The sequence below is a fragment of the Tenrec ecaudatus genome, chromosome 9 (genome assembly GCF_050624435.1).
Source record: "Tenrec ecaudatus isolate mTenEca1 chromosome 9, mTenEca1.hap1, whole genome shotgun sequence".
Lineage (NCBI taxonomy): Eukaryota > Metazoa > Chordata > Mammalia > Afrosoricida > Tenrecidae > Tenrec > Tenrec ecaudatus.
Window position 1 is genome coordinate 28,651,906 of NC_134538.1, and position 24,904 is coordinate 28,676,809.

The 24,904-nt window shown below is 45.3% G+C and overlaps 1 protein-coding gene across 3 annotated transcripts in view; it reads left to right on the top strand.

Annotated features, from left to right (window-relative positions):
• Positions 1–24,904, top strand: part of LRRK1 (leucine rich repeat kinase 1) — a 222,323-nt gene that overhangs the window by 111,464 nt on the left and 85,955 nt on the right. For all 3 annotated transcript variants that reach the window (XM_075557945.1, XM_075557946.1, XM_075557947.1), the window contains 9 exons: positions 1,141–1,268; positions 1,363–1,526; positions 2,255–2,392; positions 6,069–6,181; positions 7,870–7,946; positions 18,858–18,987; positions 19,520–19,632; positions 20,625–20,839; positions 22,841–23,005. In XM_075557945.1, the coding sequence (XP_075414060.1) occupies positions 1,141–1,268; positions 1,363–1,526; positions 2,255–2,392; positions 6,069–6,181; positions 7,870–7,946; positions 18,858–18,987; positions 19,520–19,632; positions 20,625–20,839; positions 22,841–23,005 (1,243 nt within the window). The remainder of the gene's footprint in view (positions 1–1,140; positions 1,269–1,362; positions 1,527–2,254; positions 2,393–6,068; positions 6,182–7,869; positions 7,947–18,857; positions 18,988–19,519; positions 19,633–20,624; positions 20,840–22,840; positions 23,006–24,904) is intronic.

The window sequence follows — 24,904 nt, forward strand, 5'->3', positions numbered from 1 at the left end:
GAGCCTCATTCCATGAAGGATTTGAGCTGATTTCTAAAGGTTAGATTCTAAGTGAAGAAGGAGAGGGCAGTATTGGAAAGAGCTCGAGCCAATAATGACCCGTGGCCCCGCGAGCAAAAAATGAGAAACAGCTCTTACTAGAAAGTCTGCATAGCAGTCACTGCCACCCATGCAGCTTTTGTCGGCTAGGTGGGCGAGCCCCCGGGGTCTGAGAGGTCAACCGCCCTGAGACACCCACAGCTTGTGCTGCCGTGGACACTGCCACCCAGTCAGCTCTGTGACCCCATGCGTGTCACCGCAGAACTGCGCCCTATAAAAGTTGCAGTGGCTGATTTTAAAAAATAATTTTATTGACATTGATAATTCTGATATGGTGCACTTGGTGTAATCACCCAATCAGTCCAGAATGTTTTCTTCCTTCTCTTACACATTGTGACCAGCTCCCCATTTCTCTCCAGCCTTTCCTCCCACCCACCCCCAATAATCCATTAATTGAACAACTCTCTATAGATTTACTTATCCTGAATTTCATATACTGGAAAAACAAAACCAAAAAAGCAAATTAATAAATAGTTCAATTTAATAAACCAGAGAAAAACCTCCATCAAAAAGAAAGTAGGAAATATTAAAAGCCAGAAGATATTTTAAATGGGTCCAAAGAGAGATTGAATGAAGTGTTATTTTCACCTAACTGGTTCTGCAACAATCCACGTTCTGTTGCGTTCTGCACAATCAATGGCTGACATTTTAGAAGTCCGTCGCCAAGTTTTTCTTCCAAGATGCCTCTAGGCGATTCAACCCCTCAACTTTTCAGTTGGCATGGAGCTCATGAGCCATTGGCACCGCCCAGGGCCACCATCACAGACATAAGCAAGTCCCTATTCCCTGTCGGCCAGCAACAAGAGGGCCCAGCAAAGAGATAATAGTTATTGCTTCAGACTTCCTGAATTATTTTTTTATCGACACAGCACATGGTGACAGTTCACCAGAATAAAAAACATATGCTACATATTCATTGCATGTTAGTTAGCCTTGTGCCGGGAGGTAAAGAAGAACACCTCCTTGTTCATAGAGAAGATTTGAAAAGTTATGCTTTTCTTCTTTATACTGATTACTTGCCTTCTGTCTTTCCCACCACAGGCTCCTGGAAATTGACATTTCTGGCAATAAGTTGCCACATCTCCCAGTTGGATTTTTGTACCTCTCCAAACTTCAGAAGCTGATTGCTTCGAAAAATTATTTAGAAAAACTATTTGAGGAAGAAAATGGTATGTTTTATCAACTGTAATCTCAATTAATTTTTTCATTTTCCTCTTGATAATCATGCGGGCTTTTTTTTACCATGTTATCCTTTCCCCCCAGTCACTAACTGGATTGGTTTACGGAAACTGCAAGAACTTGACATTGCTGACAATAAATTGACAGAACTCCCTGCGCTTTTCCTTCATTCCTTCAAGTCACTCACTTACCTGAATGTCTCCAAAAACAACCTGAAAGCATTTCCAGATCCTTGGGCCTGCCCTCTGGTTAGTACCATGCCTAACATTGTGAGAGCTGCAAGCCCCTCTGCATGTCGAAATGGCCAGCCTCGCGGGCCATGTTTCATCACAGCATCTAGTCTTGTGTTAGATCAAAAACAAAACCAACCTGGGCACTACAGCTTAGCCAAGTTGGCACTTCAAAGGAAACATCACAGGATTGTTTCATGGTGTAGGTGAGCAGTCATCAATTAGCACCTCGTGAAGCTAAGTGTCTCAGGCATGTAATCCAGTCAAAAGCCTGGCACTGGCCCCTAAATCTCACACAGGGAGCTCCCATTGAACTCTCTACCCAGATTGCATCACTGATGCAGGTTAGTTCTGTCCAACAGAGGCAAGCTCAGTTCTCTGAGGACAGCTACAGCAATGGGCTCAAATATTCAGACCACTTGTGAGGATGGCCCAGGATCCGGCCATGGTTCCGTCTAGGACTCAGATCTGACTCGATGGCACCTAGCAACAACATGTAGATCCACAGCCCTTTCTACTGAGGCACCTTAGAGTGGACTTGAACTTCTGTGTCATTTATGGTACCCAAACGCTGAATGATGCTTGTTATAGAATCTATTTTTAATGGCTTTGGGTTCTGGTGGTTTTGGGGGTTTTTTTTGCTTTGTTTTGTTTTGTTTTACATCAAAACTGAAAACAACCACACAGGCACCACTACCTGTAAAGAATTAATTGACACCTCATTCTCTTTCTTATCAAACTCCTAGAAATGCTGCAAAGCATCCAAAAATGCCCTGGAGTCTCTGCCAGATAAAATGGCTGTTTTTTGGAAAAATCATCTCAAGGATGTGGATTTTTCAGAAAATGCACTAAAAGAAGTTCCCTGGGGACTCTTCCAGCTTGATGTAAGTCTACTTGCGCTGTACTTCTGATTGTCAGCCTGTGTGAGTAACCCACTCCATACCAAACTTCTCCTACAGCTGAAACGCACACGAGAGGGCAACCAGGCGATGCAATATGACAGGCGGACTGCAGTCGTAAACCCATGCAAGCCATGCACGCACAAGGTGCTGAGCAAAGGGAACGGGCAGAGTGGAAACAGCTATGTCAGGGTGGAGAGATTATGGAATGGAACCCCCAGGCCTTCCTGTGATGTGGAAAACTACTCCTCTGTTCTGCCTTCTCCTTCTGGGTCTCTTCTAGGCCTGGAGGTGGCCTGGCCTGATGATGCATGAGGCTGAGAGGGTCCTGTAGTCTGGGGCCCTGGATGTACACCCCGCCCCCAAATTCCAGTGTGCGATGTCGGGTAGGAAGTAGCATGTCCTTCCCACACATGTTCCCCTGGTAGTTTGCCTGTCCCACGTTGTTCAAGTCACTTTGCCTTGTTGCCTCCTCCTTTTTTTTTTTTTTAGCTTGTATGTCACACAAAAATTTAAGTTAGCTTCAAGTTTACTTTTCCTCCTTTTGTAAACACTCAAACTGGTATTGAGGCATCAGATGGGTCAGAAATCCAGAGGTTTTTTTTAACACTTCCCGTGTCTCCCTCTTTTTAAAAAATGTTAATTATATTCATTTCCCTTTTATTTGTAGAGCGTACCATGTACAAGGAAAGCATGCTACATGTATTTACACAGCCCATTTCTTCAAAATGGTGGCAGTATCCAATTAAGCCCCAATATATGTGGTTCTATTTTCTTCTTCATTGTATTTTGTTTTCTTTTCTTTTCCTACCCACCCACCCTTCTAATCCCCTGCCCCTTGCCACCCACCCCCTCACACAAACATACACACATTCAGACCCGGGCTTCATCATAATCTCTAAAGTCCTTTCTTTTGGCTGGAAATCCATTTTTATTTTTCTTTCTTCCTTTAAAATTATGGTGTCATAAAATATTTTTATGAGACTGACTTTGCTGAGCACAATGTCCTTCTATTTTTTCCATGTCGTGAGATGTTTGACAGACTCATTATTGTCTTTAAGGATGCATAATAGCCCGTTGTGTGTATGTACCAAAATTTGCTTGTCCATTCCTCTGCAGACAGACATGGTGTTGATTGTCTCCATCTTTTTGCTATTGCAGAAATTACTGCAAAAAACAGGGCTGTGCATATGCTTTGTGCTTTATTTCTTTATGGTATATACCAAGCAGAGAGATTACAGGAGAATGGGGTATTTGCATTTACAGTAAAGAAGTGCCATACTGTTTTCCATGATGTTGTCCAGTTTTGCAATCCCACTAGCAATGTATGAGTATCCCAACCTCTCCACACCTGCTCCAGCACTTACTATTTCGGTTTTTTTAAATTTTGTTAAAATTGTCAGTGTGAAGTAATATTTCATTGTGTTTAAATTTGGGTTTGTCTTGTGGCTAATGAACATGAGCATTTCTTCATATGATTGTTGGCCTCCTGGAAGCCCTCTTTAGTAAATTATCTATTCATGTCTTGTCCCATTTTTTGATTGGGTTATTTGTACTTTTTTATTAAGGTCTTATAGTTTTATATAGATTTTAAATTTTTCTCATATACCTGATGCATCATTTATATGCTATGTCATTGCTAAATATTTTTTCTCACTAGGAGTTTCTTTTCAATCTTTGGATGAAGTACTTTGCTGTGACAAATATTATATTTTCAGAAGGTCCCAACACTCTATTTTGTCTTCTGTACTGTGGGAAATTTTTATTATGCTCAGTAGAGCCCATAAGTTTGCCCCAATTTTTTTTATTGAAGGGATTTGTGGTTCTAGGGCTGACATTTAGGTCTTTAATGCACCTCGAGTTCACTTTATATATGGTATGAGGCAGGGGACTGTTTCCTTCTTTTTCAGTTGGAGATCCAGTTTTCCATCACTATTGATTGAAAAGGCTATCTCCCCACATATTGTGCATAGAGCATATGGCTCTTTGGAGGTTCTTTAGGTGACTCCTCACTCTATAATGCCAGGGTGTAGTTGGTAGAGGTTTTCTGTTTCTTAGGAGAGATCCAGAACTCAGGTTCTGGAGTCTCCTTGCATTTTTCAAAAGTCTTGTTGGGAGAGTTTTGCAGAGCATCAAACTGCGGCTACTTGGGATCAAACTCCCCTCGCTTGAGAATGTGCTTGTCAAAGGGGAATAACTGCCTTTAAAGAATCGCTGGGGATGGAAGCAGCACTGACCTTGGTAATGAGCACATGGGCTGATCAGGGGTGGACATAGGGCCTCACCACCTATGCGGCCACACCAGGACACTGTTGGGAACTAGCAGGGTGCCTTAGCAAGCACTTGTCAGGGCCCTGGGCTGGCCAATGGTGGGACTCCCTATGGCCTGCAGTGGAGGATTCTCATTCAAGTAAGGAAGTGAAAGCCAGCCTGTGAACAACCTAAGTGATGAAGCAGTCCGAGCCGGGAGGACTCACAGTTCCCCCAGAAGGCTTCTTGTTTAGTGGGAAACAAGAAGCCTCAGCTTTACCAAAAAAAAAAAAAAAGTGCCATAAATCACATCAAACACCCTGAGGCGCTAAGCCCTGTGCTGGAGGGAGAACCCCTCCAGCGTCTCTATCCTGAGCCTGTTCCTGCTCATCTCACATCCACACCTGGCTGACGTGGTGCGCGGGGAGCCTGACAGCCCCGAAGCAATGAACCATGAGAAGACCCCTTGGCCTCACTGCTTTACTCTGTGGGCATCAGATATTGGCTGGTGGTCTCTTCTTCCCAAAAGGGATAGGGGAAAGCGCCTGGCACACAACAGGGCCTCCATACAGGTGTGCTGACAGCTGGTGCCACCACAAGTATTCCTGCAGGGGCTGATTCTCATGGCAAGGGGTGGCAGTCCACCCTCTTTAATTAGCAAAGTAGCAGAGGCCACGTGGGGTTCATATGGCTACTACAGCCCTTCTGAGGCTGCCTCGGTGGTCATGGCAAGGTTCAAGTTATTAGGAAGGAGTTTCCACGTGCCCTGTGTCCTCTCTTGAGTCACACATGATGGAAGTCTCATGGCAACACCTGCTGTGCCCAGGACCTCCACATACCCTTCGCTCCAGATCACAGAGTTCAAAGGACCAGGCCACCTCTGTTATCGTGTGATTGAGAAGTGCCTGCTGGGCTCCCAGTGACACCGCTCATCCCTCCCACCCGGCTCAGGAGCCCTGCAGTGCCCGAGTTGGCCAGCAGAGGGAGGGACAATGTGGTTCATCACCTTGGACTGTCCTCAGTGCTCCCGGGTGGTATTGTATTCCAGAGACCCTCACTGGTCCATACGGGAGTGTCGTACTTAAGAGTCTTTAAAACTGAGCAGCCCTTGGATTCTTTTCTAGAACAATTGCCCTTTCTCGATTTTGAGGGAAAATTAACATCTGCTCTGAATCAGAATCAAATGACAGGCAGTAGATAGTTGGAGCTGAATCATGTGCTATGCCAGGTTTTTTGGGGTTTTTTTTTTGCCAGGTTTGTTTTATATAACGTTGTGAGGAGTCAAGAAACTCTTGCCCCCGTTCTGTTGGGGTCTTTGTAGCAGTCGGTTCTGATCGTGTGGCAGCACGGTGGGGTTGCTCTACAGTTGCCCTCCCTCCTTGCTAAGGGCGTTCATGACTCTCTCCCTCAGGCTCTGATGTTCTTAAGGCTACAGGGGAACCGGCTGAGGACACTGCCACCTCAGGACAAGTGGACGTGTAAACAACTCAAAACCCTGGATCTTTCCAGAAACCAACTTGGAAAGTAAGTAGAGGTTTCCTTTATGCCAGCACACCTGAAAACAGGGCTTCTCAACCTTCCTAAGGCTGCGACCCTTGAATACAATTCCTCATGTTGTGGTGACCCCCAACCATAGCATCATTTTCATTGCTACTTCATCACTGTCATTTTGCTACTGTTGTGAATCATAATGTAACTATCTGATATGCAGGATATATTTTCATTGTTATAAATTGAACATAGTTAAAGCATAGTGATTTATCCAAAAGACAATATCATTATATATTGTGAAATATTTATTTCTAATTAAAAATAATGAAATTTTGTCTTGAAGCATGTGTAGCATGGGTAACAGTCTTCATACCAGGTGTCTCTGCATGTGGGTTGAACCGCCTGGAGATGGATAGATGAGCAGTGCCTCGGTTCCTAATACCACCGGAAATATGTGTTTTCCAATGTTCTATGAAAGGGTCATTCAACCCCCAAACAGGTCGCAACCCACAGGTTGAGAACCGCTGCCTTAAAATGTGTGTGTGATCAAGTTGTACAGACCCTGAAGATTGGGTTCATCTTCTATTCACTTTTTATTTATCTTTAAATCATTTTATTGGGGGCTCTTATAACTCTTGCAATATTCCATACAAGTATATTTTTACATATGTTGCGATCATCATTTTCTATGAATCCACTTTCTATTTGAGCCCGTGGTATTAGTTTCTCTTGTTTCTCTTTCACCTACCCCCTTGATAAATGATAAATTATTGTTGTTTTCATATCTCACACCGACCACTGTCTCCCTTTACCCCTGGGTTGGGGGAGATTATGAGTCCATCATTGTGATCGGTTGCCCCTTCCTCCCCTCCTCCTCCCTACCGTCCTGGTATCGCTACTGCCATTTCTGTTCCTGAGGGGTTTATCTGACCTGGATTCCCTGTGCTGTGAGCTCTTATCTGTACCAGTGTACATGCTCCAGTCTAGCCAGAACTGAAAAACAGGACTAGGGTCTGTATAATGGGTGGGAGGGGGTGGTGGTGAAGAAGGCTTAAAGAACCAGAGGAATATTGTGTGTTTCATCAGTGCTTTACTGCGCCCTGGTTAACTCAGCCCTTCCTTGTGACTCTTTTGTGAGTGGATGTCCTATTGTCTCCAGGTGGGTTTTGGGTCTCTGCTAGGACCCCCTCATTCTCAACAATATCTTTGTTTTGGGTCTTCTGGTGCCTATTTCCTGATTCCACCAACTCTTCATCTAATTTTAAAGACTCCCACACAGTCCCAATTTTAACTTTTGCCTAAATGATAGCTCAACCTAGATGAGATATAAAAATGGGGATGTACCCTGTTGCCCTTTGGCCCCTGGAGACCAGCCTCCCTGAGTCATTTGCTAGAGGTTTCTCAGTAGAAAGTTTATCCCAAAGAAAACTTGCTTCGGTCAGCAATGAAAAGTGACAGCCATTGAAATATGCATTCTGCCGGGCATAGAAGTGCTCACACCTGCCTGCGGGAGAGGAGCTCAAGAATGGGAACCACTGATGGTGCCAATGTTGGCGCCAAGAGTACAACCAGCTGGCTGCCCACACTTCCACCTAAGCTGTTGGAGGTTCCTACATCCAGATAGCAGAATTTCCTCCCTTTTGTTGCATCACGAACCTCACCAAAAAAGAGTTATGTTTGTGTGCTTTCCTCGATGTTTTACTTTATTTTTTTCCCTACAGAAATGAAAATGGACTTAAAACAAAGCATATTCCTTTTTTCACCACCAGAGGCCGCCAGCGTTCAGGCACCGAGACAGGTATGTTGGTGCTGGGAGGAGGAGAGCTAGTTGGGTGGAGCTTGTTTTGTAGCTCCCTCCCCAAAGGGGAAACACATCACTGTGCTATCCCCTCCACTTCCCTATTCAAATGCCAGCGTTGCCCATATTTGACTGAGAACCACACATGAGCTCATGACACACATGTGGCACACACATACCTTGAAGTCCACTCTGCCGTTTGGAGTCCAAGGACTGTACGAGCGTCCACGTACAGAGAAACAGACCGTGCGCAGAGTGCTGCCTGAAATAGGGGTGGGCTTCAAAGAGGGGGAGTAGAAAGTGTGTCCTATAGGACTTGTGATGGGAAACTGTATCCCATACACCTTATACACCTGATAGTGCCCCTTCCCCCATCCTGAAAAAGAACGTGGTGTGAGTTCTTTGAGGATACCAGGACTGCCATGGTGACATCATGTAAGTTGTAAAACACAGAATTCTTCAGGGAAGAGTTAGATACTGCCATTTTAAAGTGTTTATACCATTTTGATCTTTTTTAAATAGAGGTTTCTGTGATTTCATAATAATGCTCCTTTACTTACATATATCAGTCATGTATGTGTATATATGCGAACATGTCATAAACACGTTAATATATTATCAGTGCAACAGAAAAGGGAAATTAAAAATAAACTAAGTATACCTAGGGATTTAATGTGTGTGGAATATTGGTGGTTGAGGGGTCGAATTTTCTTCTTCCATGTGAAAGACCTAGGCCTGGTTTGTGGCCAGTGCCCTGTATGCAGAGTGAGGATTGCAGTTTACTGTGAAGCTGCACAGGCTGCAGCAGTTTCTTTTAAAATTTATTTTGTAAATCATTTTATTGGGAACTCATACAGATATCATAACAATCCATAATTCAATTAGATCATGCATAATTGTACACTGCTGCCACCATCACTTTCAAAACATTTTCTTTCTTCTTGAACTCTTTGATATCAGCTCCCCTTTGTCCCCTCCCCTCCCCCTACGCCCAGGAGCCCTTATTATTTTATTATTATTTTTGCCGTGTCTTACACTGTCCGAGGCGTCCGTTCACCTACAGTTCTCTTATTCATTCCCCTTGAGTGGGGTTATACAGTCATCATTGCTAGCAAGCCTCCCCTCCCCCATACCCTCAGGGAATCGTTACTACCGTAACTTATTTCAGAAGGGTTTGTCTATCTTGGATTTCATGCACCAAGTGACCTTAATTGTACACGGTTCTCATAAAATTCATAGGGTGAAACTAAGACCAAAATAGTAAGGGGAGGTTGAGCAGTGCTGTACTGTACCCTGGATATATCGTCCCTTCCGTGTGGTCCTTCTGTGAGCACTGTGGGTTTTGGGTCTCCACTTTGTCTATGCTCCTTCACATCAATCTGATGGCTTGTTTTTAAATCTTTGATACCTATTCCCATCGACACCTCATGATCACACAGGCTGGTGGTGTGCTTCTTCCAGGTGGGCTTTGTTGCTTCCCTGCTAGATGGCCCTTTGTTTACCTTCAAGCCTTTATGACCCAAGACATCCCACCACCTCCTCCATCCCTGCCTGGCACCACTGCCTGCAGGACTCCTCCCATCCCAGGGCTCTCCTCCAGTCCGCCATCACCTCTGTTTGATAGACTCTGTGAATCTTTGAACTGCTCCACTTTACGAAGGTGATTGGTTTGGAATAATCAGATTTATCCCTCTTTGCTCCTTTTTAAGGATTGCCCCCCTCCAAAAAAAAAAGCTATTTAACATTCTTTTTTTTTATCATTTTATACAACTATTTTAAAAATCATTTTATTGGGGCTCATACAACTCTTATCACAATCCACCCATACATCCATTGGGTCAAGCACATTTGTACATTTGTTGCCATCATCACTCTCAAAACATCTTCTTTCTACCTGAGCCCTTGGTATCAACTCCTCATTGTTTTCCCTCCCTCTCCCACTCTCCTTCCCTCATGAATTCTCGAAAATTTATAAGTTATTATTTTATTCCTCATGTCTTACACTGGTCAATGTCTCCCTTCACCCACTTTTCTGTTGTCCATCCTCCAGGGAGGGGGTTATAGGTAGATCATTGTGATTGGTTCTACCCTTCTCCCCCAACCTTCCTCTTCCCCTCCTGGTATCACTACTCTCAATATCGGTCCTGAGTGTTTATCGGTCCTGGATTCCCTGTGTTTTCAAGCTCTTATCTGTACCCGTGTACATGTTTTGGCTCAGCCAGATTGGTAAGGTAGAATTGGGGTCATGATAGTGGGAGGGAGGAAGCATTAAAGAACTAGAGGAAAGTTGTATGCTTCATTGGTGCTATGCTGCACCCTGACTGACTCGTCTCTTCCTTGTGACCCTTCTGTAAGGGATGTCCAGTTGTCTACAGATGGGTTTGGAGTCTCCACTTCGCACTCCCCCTCATTCACAATAATATGATTTTTTGTTCTCGGTCTTTGATGCCTGATACCTGATCCCATCAATACCTCATGATCACACAGGCTGGTGTGGTTCTTCCTATTTATCATTCTTACTGAAAGAACAGATCCACAGAGAAACTTGTGGTTTCAAAGGAACATGGGGACAGATTTGTAGCTTAGAGTCTTTGGCCTGGGTAACTCCTACTTCTTCGACTGGTGAGAGCCCTGTGGGGAGGGGGCACATCACACACACACATGGAAGCATCAGGGGCCAAGCTCTGCCCTCCCCCCAGCCCCCTCCCCGAGTCAGAAGTCTGCAATCGAGATTCCTCAGGGACTTCGTGTCTTTGCTCCCATTGCTGGTCTGTTGATCTGTTGCACTCCCCTGTGGTTTGCTCCCATGTGGACAGGTCAGACCGGTCACAGTCCCCAAACTGTGTCTTCAGTGCTGTCCTCTGTAGGGCTGTTGTCTAGGGAGGGGACGTCATGTCTCTAACTGAGGCCAGCCCTAACTAAAGTCCTCTCTGTGAACCAGCTGCTCCAAGCAGGAACGTCGTCGCCCTCAAAGCCTGGTGCCCTATAATGCAGTCTCCTCTTTCTCCCTTTCCAGTGAAGACATAAGCAATACCCTCCCCTTGGGTGGATTAGTGAGTGCCCTGCTCCCCGCTGTCTTCTCTTCCTCCCCCCGTCCCTCTGTGGGAGGGAAAGGCATATGAGGGGAAGATGGAAGATGTGTTTTGCACAGATACTATTCTGCATCTTGTTTTACATTTTTCTTTTCTTTCTTTCTTTTTTTGTTCTCATGGCTCTTGCCAGAGCATCTGGCCCTCAGCCCAAGAACTGTGCTGTCTGTACATTTTCCCCTCTGCCTGTTCTTCAACGGAGCTTTTAGACTAAGGATAGAAAGACAGTCTGGAGAGTTACTTCTGCAAATCAGTCCGTGAAAACACTATAGATCGTTACGGTCCAATCTGCAACTGATGACAGGAATCGGCAAGTGTTTCATTCCATTGTGCAAGGGCTCACCATGAGTCCGGGTGAAGTCAGTGGCAACTAGCAACAATATACGTCAGCTGAGGCACTTCAATATCGTAGCAAAAGAATGACTTACTGTTTTTAAATAAATAATGTGAGTACAGTGATCTAGCTAACTCTACAGAGGAAAAACAAGTAGACCTTCGGCCTTACATCAATTATAACAATTGCCATGGGGATAACAGGCTGTAATGTAACATTTAAAAATGGCATTTTGGAGAACATGTGTATAACTGAGGGAGGTCGGGGCTGGAGAAGACCTTGTTAAGCTAGCTAGGTTACTACCAGAAAAGATGGAAGCCATTGGCTTTGTAAGAATGGGGACGTTTTGTTCAGAAAGAGGCCTCGTAAAGTCACAATGTAAACAGACTCTGAAGAAACATTTGGAGCACAGATTGTTGCCACACCAATCGGCTGAAGCCCCTAAGATACAAATTGGTTTGAAAAGTAAGACGCCCCAGTCGGCACCAATGGTAACAGATGGAGACAGTTGGCAGAAGAGGAAGTTCAGATAAAGCTCTTGAAGATGTCTGTTACCACACAGTGGAAATACCATTATGAATTTCATTGATCACATGTAAAATGAAGGGCCTTGGGACTTTAGAGATTGAGTCCAAACATAGGGCTCTCACTGACGGGGAAGGAGAAATAAACATTTTCTTCTTTGTTGATACCAAAATGGGATGCTGTGCATGAACAGGGACGCTGGTAGAGGTGGAGGCTGACCATCCATAGCTGATAAGTTTGGACCGACTAGAAACAGCCTCCAGGTTTGGAGACACAGAGCCCTTCCAGAACCAGGGAGATTATGGGGAGGCGTCAGCCCTCCCTGGCGCCAGGCGCTGTTGGGGAAAGGCTGTTTCTCTGCACGAAACTTCAGGGGGACAGGGTCCCACCAACCCTGTGACATATGCCATGAAGAGAACATGGGCTTGGGCGGTGGCCCACCAGAGCTTGGCTGTGGGGCTAGGCGAGAGGCCACACCTCTTAGGAAGAAGGCCCCTGAAGAGAAGATTGTGACTTTGGCACATGCCTTTGATATTTTTTAATTTCGTCTAGAAAGTTGAAGCTCACATCCAAGCTTTGAATCATTTCCCTCTGTTGGGTTATTCGCCCCAGGCTGGGGCACTTAAGTACGAAATTATCTATGAAATTTAGCTTGTTTGCATATGGATAAGTGACATTCCAGGTAAATTTATGTACACTCAAGTAGTCATGTTTATGTAGTAGGTGTGTCCAAAAATAATTTGGATGGCCATTTTTACGGTAAAATTCAGATTAATGGTCATAAATAACTTATGAATAAATAATTACAGGTCATAAATACTTCTGTAGCCCAGTTATATTAATCTTTTTCCACCCTGGGCCAAAAGTCTGTGACAGGTGCTGCCTCTGTTTACAGTAGCAGTTCTGTATTCTCTGTGCCCATTACTTACAGAAGCTTAATAAACACCAAGGCACAGTTTTAAAATTGGACAGCACAGAGGCCAGGTGCTCAGAATACATTCTCTGGAAGAAAGAGGGCCTTTCTTGTTAGGAATGTTCTTTAATGGGCGTACGAGCCCCAGGGGCGCCATGGTTATGAGTTGGGCTGTAAACCGCAAAGTCAGCAGTTTGACACCACCAGCCGCTCCTCTGGGGAAAGACGGGGCTTTCTACTCCTGTAAGGAGTTGCCTTCCCAGGAACCCACCGGGGCAGTTCTACCCCGTCCTACAGAGTCGCTGTGCGTTGACATCGACTCAATGGCAGTGAGTTTGTTCTTTGATGGGGGTGAAAATCGGGATAAGCTAACATTGATCATTTCTTTTCATTGAGAGAAAAAACAAATAAAACACCTTTTGAATAGAAGTTCTATGGAGCAAGGCCCTAGTACAAAGACATCTTTGAAAGTCGGAGGCAGCTTTGTTTCCACAGGAGCTACTGCAGAGTCCACTCACATTGCAGCTAGCTGGCAGAGTTTCCAGGAGTTACTTTTGCTGTTCTGTTTTCGCCTCTCCTGGAGCATGCTCCAAGGCAGATGACCCCATTATCATTGCGAGGGCAACTGTGTCGGTGGGAAAAGCCAGAGCTCCGGGGGCAGTTGTGATCAAGGGCAGGAGAATATTGTTTCAGCCGAGCAAAGGGCCTGGCTGCTCTCTGTGTGTGTCGAGCTGTGGGAACCCGGAGGGGCCTGGGCCAGTGTCTTATCTCGGTTTGTCTCCACTCGAAAGGAGCCCTGGAAGTCAGTCTGCCCAAGAAGTCTGTCTGGATGCCTTCCTAAGGCTCTTGGCTGCATCTTTTCTCAACTCAGATGCTCCCACACCCAGGGAAATGTGATTTATACTTAAGGACAACCTTATAAGTCACATAATGAATGAAGTCACTCACATATTAAAAGTTGGGTTCTCTTTCTCTCTTTTCAAAAAATTCCATCTTAGGAAGCACAACAACTTAGCCCATGTTATTAATGGTAAAATCATTTAGCCTCTTTGAATTAAAAATATATATAAGTACACAGGAAAACAATATTTTGTGGGGGGTTTTTAAAAACAATATTTTATTGTTAATTAGTTGGAAGTTCATATTTTGGGTCATCAATTTTGTATTCAACAGTTGAAACTATTTCTCAAACCTCCCTGCACCTTCTTTGATTTCTCTTTTCTCCGTTGCGGGTTACTATCATTCCCTTTATGCAAGTTAATACCTGCCGAGCTCTAGTCTATTGATTTGTCTTCCCCTCTTTGCTCTTCCTCCTTTTCTGAGTGAAATCAGCCACTCCCCAAAGGACAGCTATTGTATGAGATCACCATGCTTTCCCACCAAAGGAAAAGAGCGTTTCTAAATAGCACCAAAGGGTGGAATTCGGGAGCCCTGGCAGCATAGTGATGGTGATGCATTGGGCTGCCGCTCTCAAAGTCAACGGTTTGAAACCACCAGCTGCTCCTCAGGAGAAGAATGAAGCTGCCTGTTCCCTGAAAGATTTACAGCCTCAGGAGCCCATAAGGGCAGTTCCACTCTGCCCGGCGTAGTTGCTGCGAGCCTGGACTAACTCAATGGCAGTGAGTTGAATGAGTCCTTTCCCTTCTCCAGAGACAAGGTTGGCAATGCCATCTGTTTCCCTACTGGCACGTGTGTCTATGTGCTACACACATGGATCTCATCGTTGGTGGGGTGGCTGAGGGTGAACTTCCCACCACTCAAGGCCATCTCCTGCATTACAGAACCATGAGATTGAGCCTTTGCTGTCTCAGTGATCCGTTGTGGGTTAGAACACTGTGGTCCATAGAATTTTCATTGGCTGCGTTTTGGAAATAGGTCATCAAGCCTTTCTCCCTGGTCCATCTTCGCCTGGCAGCGCTGCAGGAACATAGTGCCGCAACAGCATGCAGGCTAACAAGACAGCTGGTGACAACCCACGAGGCGCTTGACTTGAAATAAAATCTTAGCAAAGGTTAGAATTCTGCTGCTGACCACCATTGCCCTCACATGTCCGAATGGTACATGTATGCACATACTTGTGCATGTGTGAGATATGTGTATACATGCCTTTTCTGGTGCATGGTCTTTTCACACATGATTCTCACCTAACATATATAGAATTTTATTGGGGGGGGCTCTTAAAAATCTTATGACAATCCCTCATTCAATTGTATTAAGCACACTTGTACACATGTGGCCATCAACATTTCCCAAACATTTCTTTCTACTTGAGCCCTTGGTATCAGCTCCTCTTTTTCCCCCTCCCTCCTCCACCCTCCCACCCTCATGAATCCTTGATCAATTCTATATTATTGTTGTTGTTTTATGTCTTTCACTGTCCCTTGTCTCCCTTCACCTACATTTCTTTTATTTGTCCCCCTCAGGGTGGGCTAGATATCCAACCTTGTGATGGGTCCCCCCTTTCTCCTCCTTCCCCCAACCCTGACCATCCCTCTACCCTCATGATATCACTACTGTTCCTAAGGGTTCTATCTGTCCTGAATTCCACATGTTGAGAGCTCTTATCTGTACCAATGTGTGTGCTCCAGTCTGGCCGCATTTGAAAGTAGAACTGGGTCATGATAGTGGGGGTGGGGGGAGGAAGTTTTCAGGAACCAGAAGAATGATGTGTGTTTCATCAGTGCTATACTGCACCCTGGTCAAATTGTCCCTTCCATAACCCTTCTGTGAGGGGATGGCCAATTGTCTACAGATAGGATTTAGGTCTCCACTCCAGCCTCCCTCCTTCACATAGATATAATTGTCAACACCTCATGATAACACAGGCTGGTGAGCTTCTTCCATGTGGGCCATCTTGCTTCTCTGCTAGATGGATGTTTGTTTAACTTTAAGCCTTTGAGACCCCAGATGCTATAACTTTTGATAGCTGAGCACCATCCACTTTCTTCACCACATTTACTTATGCAACCATTTTGTCATCAGTGATGCACCTAGCTTTTTATTTTTCCCTTCATGTTACTCTTAAAAAAATACTTTTATTGGAGGCTCTTACATCTCTTATAATAATCCATACTTTCTCCAGTGTGTCAAACACATTTGCACATATGCCTCCACCATCATTTTCTTTTTTTTCTCCTCTCTTTTCTTTTTTTACATTTTATTAGGGACTCATACAACTCTTATCACAATCCATACATATACATACATCAATTGTATAAAGCACATCCATACATTCCCTGCCCCAATCATTCTCAAAGCATTTGCTCTCCACTTAAGCCCTTTGCATCAGGTCTTCTTTTTTTTTTCTCTCCCTCCCCGCCCCCCCTCCCTCATGTGCCCTTGGTAATTTATACATCGTTATTTTGTCATATCTTGCCCTATCCGGAGTCTCCCTTCACCCCTTCTCTGCCGTCCATCTCCCAGGGAGGAGGTCACATGTGGATCCTTGTAATCAGTTCCCCCTTTCCAACCCACTCACCCTCCACTCTCCCAGCATCGCCCCTCACACCCTTGGTCCTGAAGGTATCATCCACCCTGGATTCCCTATACCTCCAGCCCTCATATGTACCAGTGTACAGCCTCTGTCCTATCCAGCCCTGCAAGGTAGAATTCGGATCATGGTAGTTGGGGGGAGGAAGCATCCAGGATCTGGGGGAAAGCTGTGTTCTTCATCGGTACTACTTCGCACCCTAATTAACCCATCTCCTCTCCTAAACCCCTCTATGAGGGGATCTCCATTGGCCGACAAATGGGCCTTGGGTCTCCACTCTGCACTTCCCCCTTCATTCAATATGGTGTGTGTGTGTGTATATATACACACACACATATACATATATACATACATACACACATACATATATATACATATACACACATATATCTTTTTTTTGCATGATGCCTTATACCTGGTCCCTTTGTCCACCATCATTTTCAAAGCATTCTCTTCCCACTTGAACCCCTGATATCAGCTCCCCATTTCTTGCCCCTCCCCCCTGCTCTCCCTTCCTCAGGAACTCTTGATAAGTTATGGATTATTATTTCCGTATCTTACATCATCCTCCATTGCCCTTCACCCACTTTTCCATTATTCATCCCCCTGGGAGGAGGTTATAAATTGATCCTTGTGATCAATTCCCCTTTTCTCCCTTTTCCAATTCCCCTTTTCTCCCCTAATCCTCCTGGTATCTCTACTCTCCTTTTTGGCCCTGAAGGGTTTATCTATCCCATATTCCCTGTGTTGTGGGCTCTTATCTGTAGCAGTGTGCATGGTCTAATGTGATTTGTAAGGTAGAATTGAGGTCATGATAGAAGGAAGGAAGCACCAAGGAGCTAGAGGAAAGGTGTGTGTTTCATTGGTGCTATACTGCACCCTGACTGGCTCATCTCTTCCCTGTGACCCCTCTGTGAGGTGATATCCAATTGTCTGCAGATGGGCATTGGGTCTCCAGTCCTTGCCCCACCCCTTTCACATTGGGTGTGATTTTGTTCTGGTTCTTAAATACCTATTATCTAATCCAATAGACATCTCATAATCACACAGACTGGCGTGCTTCTTCCATGTGGGCTTTGTTGCTTCTGAGCTAGATGGTTCCTTGTTTATCTTCAAGCCTTTAAGACCCCAGATGCTATATCTTTTGATAGCCGGGCACCGACAACTTTCTTCATCACATTTGCTATGTACCCATTTTGTCTTCAGTGATTGTGTCAGGAAGGTGAACATCACAGAATGCTAGATTGTTCGAACAAATATGCATGTATTTAGGGCTCTATAAATGTCCTTTGCCTCCTGGTTCTTTCTTCTATTTCCATTTACTTTCCTCTTGTCCCACCATGATGTTCAGCCTTCATTTGGGTTTAGTAGTTCCTCGCTGCTACCTACAACCTTCCTTCCATTGATTTTAGTTCACTTGTTGTTCCCTTGTCCCTGGGTTGGTTCCCCCCCTCCACTGTCTTTTCTCCCACCTCCCCTTCTTCCCTACCCCCCCCACCCGGAACCATTGGTCCCATTCTTTTCATCTCCGAATTATTTATCCCACCTATCTTATCTAGATAGACATGCAGATACATTACTAAGTGCAAAAACCAGGCAAAGCCAAATAAAACAACAAAAGAAGTCAAAACCAACAAAACAATAACAATGACAAAACAAAATAACAACAAAAAGAAAGCCACTGACAAAAATGGAAAATAGTTCAAGGTCTGTTTGTTGGCCTTTATGAATGTTTTCCAGTCAAGTCTGATAGGGTGCCACAGTCTGTCTCCAAAGTGTATTTTTGGCATTCCCCAGGGGTTTCATCAGTCTGCTCCCCCTGCTGCTGTGCTGCCTGCCCCCGTGCCTCGCCCCAGCGTGATGGGCCAGACCGTGCACCATTCCCACACTGGGTCTCCAGTGCTGTCCCTGCAGCATCATGGTTCAGTGAGGGATGCCGTGTCCCCTGGTGGGGCCACCCCTATGGCCCTCCCCGAGCGTTATCTGCTCTGAGCAGGAACATCATCCTTAGGGCTTAGTGGGTCGCGATGTCCTCTCCTCATTCTCCATCCCTGTCGTTTCGCCTGTGTGCTCTAATCTGACGCTCCCCTCTTCCCAAGCCGGAGCCCCAGTGCCATCCTCTGAAGTGCTTCTTCTGAGCGGTGAGGGTGTCCACATAGCTGGGATTGGGGCCGGCCCTGCAGGCCTCTCTAGCTTTTTACACTCAGGAATAGCTCAGGAGTATCATTCCATATCCATATATGTAGACCTGCCCTATTCTTTCTAATATTAATATGCTCACCCATTATTTTTCAACCAGACCCCTGTGGTTAGACATGTAGATTTTCCTCTGTTCTAGCTTTACAGACAGTATGCCTCTGAGGTCCTTGTTCTCACCGCTCTGCCACACGTTCAAGGATTGCTGCTGGATGACTTCCCACAGTTGGAATTGTTAGATGGGTATTAACCTTGCCAAAATACCCTCAAGGGGGTGTGCCAATTTATACACCACCTCAATGTCACGTATTGGTGGTTTGGAACCAATTTAAACCAGCCGTCTGCTTTGTCACGCCCCCTGCAGGCTATGTGCTAGAATTCCCAGCCTTCCTCAGTGAATCACTGGAGGTCCTGTGTCTGAATGACAACAATCTGGATGTGGTCCCTCCATCAGTTTGCCTATTGAGAAACTTATCAGAGCTCTACCTGGGAAAGTAAGTACACACTGAGTAAAAGTGACCTTCAGGGCCAGTGGACAACTGCCCCCACCCACCCCCTCATCCTCCACCCCACCCCCAATCTGCCCTCCGGAGACAAGAATCAAGAAAGAGAAGCATTCTGTGTTGCAATAAGTAGTCAAGATTTCAGATGAAGGTTTGGACGCGGAAGTAGAAAGTGAGGAAGACGGGCATTCGTGTAGTGATGTAAAGAGTGTCTACTGTGAGTGACACTGCCAAGGTTACAGTCCTCGCACAACTAGATGAAAAGGTGCAATTAGTCAGGCCGCAGTGCTATTCGCAGAATGTACAGCAGTAATCTTTATGGCAGTGTAAAAAAGAAATAGGTGGGGAACCTAAGCTCAGAGGATTTCCAGTAGACAAAAGGCATTTCTCCCTCTGACTTCCCAGGGAGATAGATTCTGATATAGACACATTAGAGTGGACCACTTGAGGGCCCGAGATGTTTTGAATTGTATCTGTGCCTCGCAGGCTGTGCAGGCTGACCGGATATTGTGTGTATCCTCAGCAATCCTGGCCTGCAGGAACTTCCTCAGGAGCTGGGGCAGCTGGGAAACCTTTGGCAGCTGGACACTGAAGACCTGCACATTGTCAATGTGCCTGCAGAGATCCAGAAAGAAGGTAAGTGGCCTAATGTCATCGTGGCACTTTAACAAACACAACACGCACTGGTAGATTACATTGCAGGGAAGTTTAAAGACAGTTTATTTTCTGACAGGCTAGCAATTCATATCAGGTCTCTCTCAGCCTGCTGTTTCCTTCTTCATCAGTAAACCAGGCAAGCAAACCCACTGCGAATTCACGGCAGCCCTAGAGGATATGTGCGGACTGCTCCATGGGGTGGGGTTTCAAAGGCTGTAACCTTTACAGTGCCATAGACTACATCCTTCGCTCACGGAGCAGTGGGGGGCTTCATGTGACCAACATTTTATTTAGCAGCTCAGCACTTTAACCACTCGACCACCAAGGTCCCTGCCAGGCCATTCCTAACGTTTAGATGACCCTCATGTAGAATCTGTCTTCATCCCACCACGCTATGTGTGCATATTTTTGCATCAAATCATCACATTTTATAACTCAGAAGTGATTAGATGTAGAACCCACCCTACTCAAGTATGACTTAATTAAAATAAGAAAGCTTTATTTCCCAACAGTGTTATATCTACAGGTAGAGAGGTTAGGATGCCAGCACATGTTTGAAGGGGTACACTTCTACAAGGACAGTAAGGCTTACATAATTTTTTTTCCTTGGGAAAGACAATTCTAGGGCAGCAAGGTGACCTGCAGAGTGTAACTCCAGCTTCATTGTTTGGGGAGATCCTATAAAATTACCCCCAAAGCAAAAAATGGTCAGTGACTGAGGTTCATTCCATGAAAATGACCAGATGGTCACACTCTCCGACCTCCTGGGTAGCAGGGACATTTTATTTTGGTCCTGAGCTTTTAGAATTCATTCTGGGGTGATTAGTATCCCTCCTTCTCTCCACCACCTAGTAGGCTCCAGTTTCCCCCCATTAGAATCCATAGAAAATGTTTCTTTGTGCCAGGCTTTTGTTTCTTAAGAGGTACTAGACTGCCAGCAGTGTGACTCCTACTATGTGATTGTTACACAGGCCCCAAAGCAATGCTGTCTTACCTACGTGCTCAGCTGCGGAAAGCAGAAAGATGCAAGCTGATGAAAATGGTCATTGTGGGTCCCCCACGACAGGGAAAATCCATCCTCCTGGAGATCTTACAGACTGGAAAAGCCCCCCAGATGGTGCACAGTGAGGCCACCATCAGAACTACCAAGTGGGAGCTTCAGAGGCCAACTGGATCAAAAGCCAAGGTCAAGGGGGGTTGGCATGCAGTGTTCCTGAGGCCAGTGGGTGGACTGATGGGATGAGGGAAACCTTTCCCTACTCGGGTTTTCCTCTCCAGGGCTCTCTCAGTGGATTCCAAGTCCCAGGATGCATCTGTTCATGGCCTTGTTGTTTATCCTGTGTTCCATTTCAATATCAGAAAAAAAATCAAATGGGATTTTCTTGCCTGGGGAACAAAGGAAAGACACTGGAAAGTACTGACAGGACCTTGGCCCCTGGAGCAAGCACACGGCAATCTGCTGTTTGCTCGAGCTGGGCCATTAGCACAGAGGGGTGTGGACTGCAGCTGCCTAGCACCTGTGCTCTCACTGAGCCATTCGAGATCCCCAGGACTGCGGGAGACCAGGGGTCTGGAGGTCACAATTTACAAGGTTACTCTGTGGATCCCATCACAGTAGCTCTATATTACCAGAATCTAGAAACAGGATTTCCACTGAAACACAAAGTCACTTTTCAAATCCGATTTAATGAAAAAGGCATTTAAAATCTGACCAGTTGCTGCCGCGACTAGTCTGAGTCATGATAACCCCATGTGTGTCAGAGTAGAACTAAGCACCAAAGGTTTTAAGTGGCTGCTTTTTCCGAAGTAAACCTTTTTTTCAAGGTAATTCTGGGAGGACTTGAACTACCAGCCTTTTGGTCAGCAACCAAGAACTTATAAGTGTTTTGGACCACAGTCCTCAAGCATTTAGGCCCCATGTGTTCGGGCACTGCACACCAGATGCTCCTCTGAAGAACTGAGTCCTTCCTGTGAGGAGCTGATGCCCTCATGGTGTCCTGGGCCTTGGGCAATATAAGCAGTTCCAACTCCCTAGCTGCTCCTTGGGAGAACGATGGGGCTTTTTGTCCTATAAAGAGTGGCCCTCTTGGAAACTCACACAAGCATCTCTACCCTGTCCTATAAGATTGTTATGAGTTGCCATCAACTCATTGGCAGTGAATTTGGCTTTTTTGTTGTGATAACCAGAACTGACAAAGCAACTTCTCCCTTTTAGTTAATGCCAAGCATGCTCCAGAGCACCCCAGCAATAGAACCTGCTGATTCCGGTCCGAATTTTTTTCTAATACAACCAGAATCTTCTGCATTATCTTCTGCTTTGCCCTTTCATCGTTCATTTTTTTTTCTTTACAAATGTTTGTCCTGGACATTGGGGTGAATTCGGATTTCTGTTCTGTCCTTTAGCCATCCTTAAGATTTCCCCCTCTAGCTGGGGGTGAGTCCCCTAATCTTAGGAAAGCTAAGCCGAGCTACACATTCTGTCCCATAACACTTTGTGGGGCTGGCCTGCAGCCAGTTTAGGACAGCTGCTCCTTCTTGCCCTGACACGAAAGCAGGTCAGCACATTGTATCTCCAAGGCCCAAACACAGCATTGTGCAACCGAGTTCCTCCTACAGAAACCTGAAGACTTAGCTTCTCATGCCAGACTCTGAGCTCATAAAACGACCGAGAACCCACAGTTGACACAGCCTTTACCAGCAGCCCACCAGCTACGCTTTGGGCTAATTCTCACATAAAGAAAGGGTCCTAGCACCCTTGGGGGGTGATGTTCTCTGATGTATACAAGCTGGAAAACAGCTCAGACAAAAGAGAAGCCCGGGTCCCTGAATGAAGATGGCATGAGGCTGGGGCTTCCTCCAGCAGCATGTCTCCACACCATCTTGGACAAGGACCTCAAAGGCTCCTTAGGCGCAGAAGAAAAGTCCAGCCATCCTCGTGCTCTGTGGCCAGCGGATAGAAGTTCTAATAGTTTAACTCCAAGTCCTGGCCTCTTCGCCCCTGTTCCCCCATTAGCTCTGTGGGAAACAAGGGCTGCAAGGTTTTCTACAATCGTCTGTATTTCAGTCCTCCAAGGACAGAGTCAACATGCAGCAGATATCTCCATTTGATTAAATTACTTGATGCTGGATTACCAAATGCTTGATTTCTTTAAATGCCTTTCTCTTGCTGCCCTTCTTGCTCAAGTAGATTGAGTCTGTGGAGTTCAATGTCTGGGATATTGGCGGCCCAGCCAGCATGGCCACAGTCAACCAGTGCTTCTTCACAGACAAAGCCTTGTACATAGTCGTGTGGAACCTGGCGCTGGGTGAGGAGGCCGTAGCCAGCCTCCAGTTCTGGCTACTGAACATCGAGGTAAGGGAACACCGAGCTCTTCAATTCTCAGAAACTCAGAGCACAGGTCTGAACACTTCTCCGACTCATTCTCCTGTACTGAGATAAAAATAAGCATGTTGGAAGAATAACTTTGTGTTTTGAGGGGGATTTTTCAGAGGGCCCCAGAGTCATAGGTATTTCTATCAGTCATAGATGTTTCCACAATGAGCCATTGAAAATCCTAGTAGGCTTTAACTGACCCCGAGGCTGACAGGAGCAACTCAGCCTGTACGTGAGATTCAGATTCTCCTATGCTTCATGAAAATTACCTTAGTCAGGCTTCCCTGCAGAAACAGGACCAGCGTGGAAGATGAACAGATGTATTTGTTGTTGTGAAATGCCAACAACTCAGTTCCAACCCTAGCAAAATATGCCAACCAATACGCAAGATAGAATGAAACACTGCCCACTTCTGTGCCATCCTCATAATTGTCCCTGTGCCCGAGCCCGTGGTCGTGAGCAGTGTCAATCATCTCCTTGAGGGCATCTTTGCCTTCCTTGCCCTTCTCCTTTCCCGAACATGATGTCCTTCTCCAGGGACGTGGTTTCTATCATCAGATGAAGTCTCGCCAATCCTTCCCGCTAAGGAACCCTCTGTCCATGCTTCCAAGAGCAATCCATGGGTTTTTCAATATTCTTCCACGACACAGTCAAATGTATTGATTCTCCTTCAGTCCAACTCTCACATGCTCATGGGGTGAGGCACGCCTTGGTCCTCAAAGTAACAGTCTTGCTTGTCAAGACTAAAGAGGTCATGCAGGAGATTTACATAATGCTATTGGTCTTCTGGTCTCTTGACTGTTGCTTCCCTGGACATTGATTATGGATCCTGGCGAGACAAAATCCTTGACAACTTCACCTTTTTCCTCCATTTATCATGCTTCCTATTGTGAAGATTTGAGCCTTCTTTACCTTGATCTTCATCAGCAAATGTTTCCCGTCCTCCGCACTTTGAGCAAGCCAAGTTGTGTCCTCTCCCTATCAGGTAGTTAGTAAACCTTCTTCCAACCCTGATGCCACATTCTTCTTCACATCAGCTAGTTGCTCTGGTGATTTGCTGAGCGTACGGATTGAACGTGCATGGTGAGGCAATGCAACCCTGTTGCACACCTTTCCCGATTTCAAGCATGCGACATTCCCCTGTTCTGTTCACACAACTGCCTATCGATCCATGTACAAGTTCTGAATGAGCACACTGAAGTGTTCCGGAATTCTCATTCTTCTCAATGTTATCCATAGCTTCTTATTCCCACACAGTCTAAGGATTTTGCATAACCAATAAAACATCTTCCTGCTATTCTCTGCTTTCAGTCAAGATCAGCAATGATATCCCTTGTCCCACATCCTCTTTTGATTCTAGCCTGAACCTCTAGCAGTTCCCTCTCAATGTCCTGCTGCAACCATTGTTGGGTGACATTCAGCAAAATTATACTTTCACGCGATTTCAATGATACTGCTCTATAATTTGAGCGTTCTAATGGGTCACCTTTCTTTAGAAAGGCTACAAATATGGATCTCTTCTAGTCAGTTGACCAAATAACTGTCTTCTAAATTTCCTGGCATAGACAAGTGAATGCTTCCAGTATTCTTCAGTTTTCTGAAACATATCAACTGGTATTCCACCAATTCCTAGAACCTTGATTTTTGACTAATGCATTCAGTGCAGTTTGAACTTCTTCTTTCAGTTACATTGGTTCTTGTTCATATGCTACCTCCTAAAATTGTGGAAAGTCAGTTAGTTCTTTTGGGGACAGTGACTCTGTATTCTTTCCATCTTCCTTTAATGCTTCCTGCATCATTCACTATTTTGACCATATAATCTTTCAAGATTGCAACTCAAGACTTGAATTTTCTCTTGAGTTCTTTCCGTTTAAGATA